Raw genomic sequence first — 3385 nt, forward strand, 5'->3', positions numbered from 1 at the left:
TGAGCGATTTGATCAACAGTCAACACTCCATGTCATTCTATTGTGCCTGTTCACATTTGAGGAGTCATGTGCTGTTGCTCAATGAGCAAAAAAGTTTAGGAGCTTCTCTCTGCGGAATGATTACACGTTTTTGGGCCCAAAAGACTTCAATGGGAACACCTAAAAAAACACCTGAAGAATGTGCATAATGCACATTTTTTTTTTGCACAAAACAAAAGCCCTCAAGATCAAAAATGAGCAAAGATGCCAACGCTGAAGTGTGAATGCGGGCTAATAGGTAAAGGATATACGCTGGCTGTCCAAACAAAAAGTCACGCACTCTAATATTTACTTAGACTGCCTTTAGCTTTGATTACACCATGCATTTGCCATGGCATCATTTCCATAAGCTTATGCAATGTCACATTTATTTATGGCCAGAGTTGCATTCATTTTTCACCAAGATCTTGTAGTGATGATGGGAGAGACCGAGCATCCCAAAGATTTTCAATGGGATTAAAGTGACATTAAACCCTCATTAAACCCTCAAACAATACTGTAATGTGTGCCTTACTGTAATCCATGGTTGTTTCCCTTCTCTTTGCTGCTCTTCCTTTTAAATACGTATCTGTTCTCATGCTGGGCAGAACTTCTGTTTTGCAGCAGACTGCCTTGTCTATGGAAAGGATACATGGTGTCTGTGTGAAGGTTCACAACCTGAGCCAGCACTACAGGAAGAGGCACTCAGCTGCAAAATAAGGATTTAAAAGAAAGAGCAGCAAAAGAGAAGGGAAACTACCATGGATTACAGTAAGGCACACATTACAGTATTGCTTTATGTTAAAAAATCTGAGGGTTTAATGTCACTTTAAGGTCTGGACTCTGTGGTGGCCAATCCATGTGTGAAAAATGATGTCTCATGCTCCCTGAACCACTCTTTCACTCGCCCAAATGCTCCGATGTCTAGCACGAGTACTTCCTGTATCAGGAAGCCGGGCAGCGCATCATTACACGCTGCCCGGTTTCCTGATTGGCCGGGAAGCGGCTCAATGCTCTCTCGTCATCCGTGATGATAGAGCATGGAGCTGACTTCCCGGCCAATCAGGAAGCAGGGCAGCATGTAATGGCGCGCTGCCCGGCTTCCTGATTGGTTGGAAAGCTGGCCAATCAGGAAGCCGGGCGCTGTGTAATGACGCAGTGCCCGGCATTCTGATTGGCCGGGAAGCTGGCTTCATGCTCCCTCATCATCTCATGACGGGGGAGCATGGAGCCGGCGAGTCTTTACACGCCACCTGGCTTCCTGAATGGGACTTCCGTTACTCGGTAATTGGTACCGGCGAGTACCGAAAATAAATTATCGGTACTCGAATTCGGTACCAAAATACCGGCATCGGTGCATCCCTAAAAACCACTATATGTTCCCTTTCAGGACATCAGTAACAATTTGACATGAAACTGGGTACCACACACAAAATCTTTGTCCACTCTCTTCCTTTTGAGAAGGTGTTTATCGCTTCTGGTGTCATTTAAAAATATTAATTATAAAAGTTCTCCGTACAAAATCAAACCATACTCAAAGCGTTCCTGTTCTAACAGATGCTTTGAGATGTGCTCTCCTACCGATAAATGGATTGCACATCTAAGTGTCCAAAAAATATGTGGGATAACCCCATCTGTGCATGTTTCCACTATGATCCTACGTGAGATTCTGCAGATGAGAACATATTAAATAAAAATCTGACTTTCCATAATTAAACACTGTGTACATTCCACGTCAGGCTGTCCATAGGAAAAGACATTTTTGTTTCTCTTAATATACAGTGTTACGTTTTAGTTCCCATTCTAGTTAGCCTATGTACAAATGTAAACTATACAAGATCTGTTTAAATACATATGTATAAGAATCTAAGTATTTCCTACTAGGCCATGCATGAGGTATGATGACTTAATTGTACAGTAACTTCAGTCAGATGAATGGCTCTGTAACCGCTCTCCGATCTCAGTGAAAGTAAGTCTCCAGGAACTTTTTTAGTCTGGTGGGATAGTCTGTCATTACACCAGTGGCACCCAAATCAAAGGCTCTTTTATATTCTTCTTCATTGTTCAATACCCAGATGTACACCTAAAAAAAAGACCATGCTCCTGTGAGTTTTAATTCAAAATACATTTTGGCTGTTTTACACTAATATTACATATTAAAGGCGTTTCAAGCTTGAAGCTCCAAGATGAAAATATTCATGTTTCTTAAGAATCTATCATGCAGTTGTAGAGGAGCTCCCAATTTCTCTTGTAAACAATACAGGGATCCCCTGCTTGTCTGAGCCTCACCACAGTCATTTGAGTCACATGTGATTCCCAAACCTTACAGGAATGGGGGTGGTGGGGTTGATTGCTAAAGCATGAAAAGTAGGGCTGTTACTGATTAAAATTTTCGTGTTCGATTAATCGAAATTTTTAAAAATCGATTTATCGATTAATTTCGATTATAACGCACATACAGATCCAACTACATTGGCCTATACACATACCGCACAGCAATGAAGTAATAAAATGAACTAGGATCACACTAATCCAGCACGTTATTCATCTCACGTGCCCCACTCAATATGGGCGCTGCTTGAGTGGGGCAACTCAGAATAATAACGTGTTAGATTAGTGTGATCCTAGTTCCTTTTATTACTTCATTGCTGTGCTGTATGTGTATAGGCCAATGCCTTGGCTGGCGCTCATGCAGAAAGTTTCAAAAAATATTTAATCGATCGAAAAGATTAACGATTAATCGAGAAATGAATCGTTAATTTGCACAGCCCTAATGAAAAGTCAACTACAAGCTAAGGCTAAAAAAACTCACTTTCACAAAGTGGCTGTATTTTTACATTTTTACCACCAGGTGGCAGTGCAGCTGAAACTTAAAGAAAACCTGTGTACTTTGGCTGCTGTAGGCAAAGTGACGTGTTCATATTACACAGAGTAATCATTTACTAATTGCCTCCTCTGTGCTCTTCTGCTGTCATATTACCCTGCCAGAGCCCACAAATATCCCTGAGTATGGTACTGATCGATTGAACTGGGGTTAGCAATGGGCTTCTTGGGCGGGGAGTACGGAGTGCGGAGTACTGTATTTGGAAAGCAAGAACATTGTCATATGTTACCCAATACGCAGGCATATGGGGCAATTTTTTTTACTGGAATCCAGAGTCCAAATAGTGGTAATGGGGCAATGGAAAGACAAGTATAAGAAGCTTAACTCTGCCTGCTATTAAAGGAACCTGTTGCTTTGCCTACTTTGGGGGAAATAGTGGTTCACTTTAAGCATGTTATAAATAATTGGCATTTATATTTAGCATTCAACATTAAAAGGGATTTGTATTCTACCATGAAATGTTCAGATTCCTGCTTCACCCCC

The 3385-nt window shown here is 41.3% G+C and overlaps 1 protein-coding gene across 1 annotated transcript in view; it reads right to left on the minus strand.

Annotated features, from left to right (window-relative positions):
* Positions 1 to 1709: 1709 nt before the first annotated feature.
* The window catches only part of GDPD1 (glycerophosphodiester phosphodiesterase domain containing 1), a 34266-nt gene continuing 32590 nt past the window's right edge, over positions 1710 to 3385 (minus strand). Inside the window, exon 9 of the mRNA XM_018569544.1 lies at positions 1710 to 2101. Coding sequence (XP_018425046.1) covers positions 1979 to 2101 — 123 coding nt within the window. The 3' untranslated portion in view covers positions 1710 to 1978. The remainder of the gene's footprint in view (positions 2102 to 3385) is intronic.

This window comes from Nanorana parkeri, unplaced genomic scaffold (genome assembly GCF_000935625.1).
Source record: "Nanorana parkeri isolate BGI_ZX_2015 unplaced genomic scaffold, ASM93562v1 scaffold1351, whole genome shotgun sequence".
Taxonomy (NCBI): Eukaryota; Metazoa; Chordata; class Amphibia; order Anura; family Dicroglossidae; genus Nanorana; species Nanorana parkeri.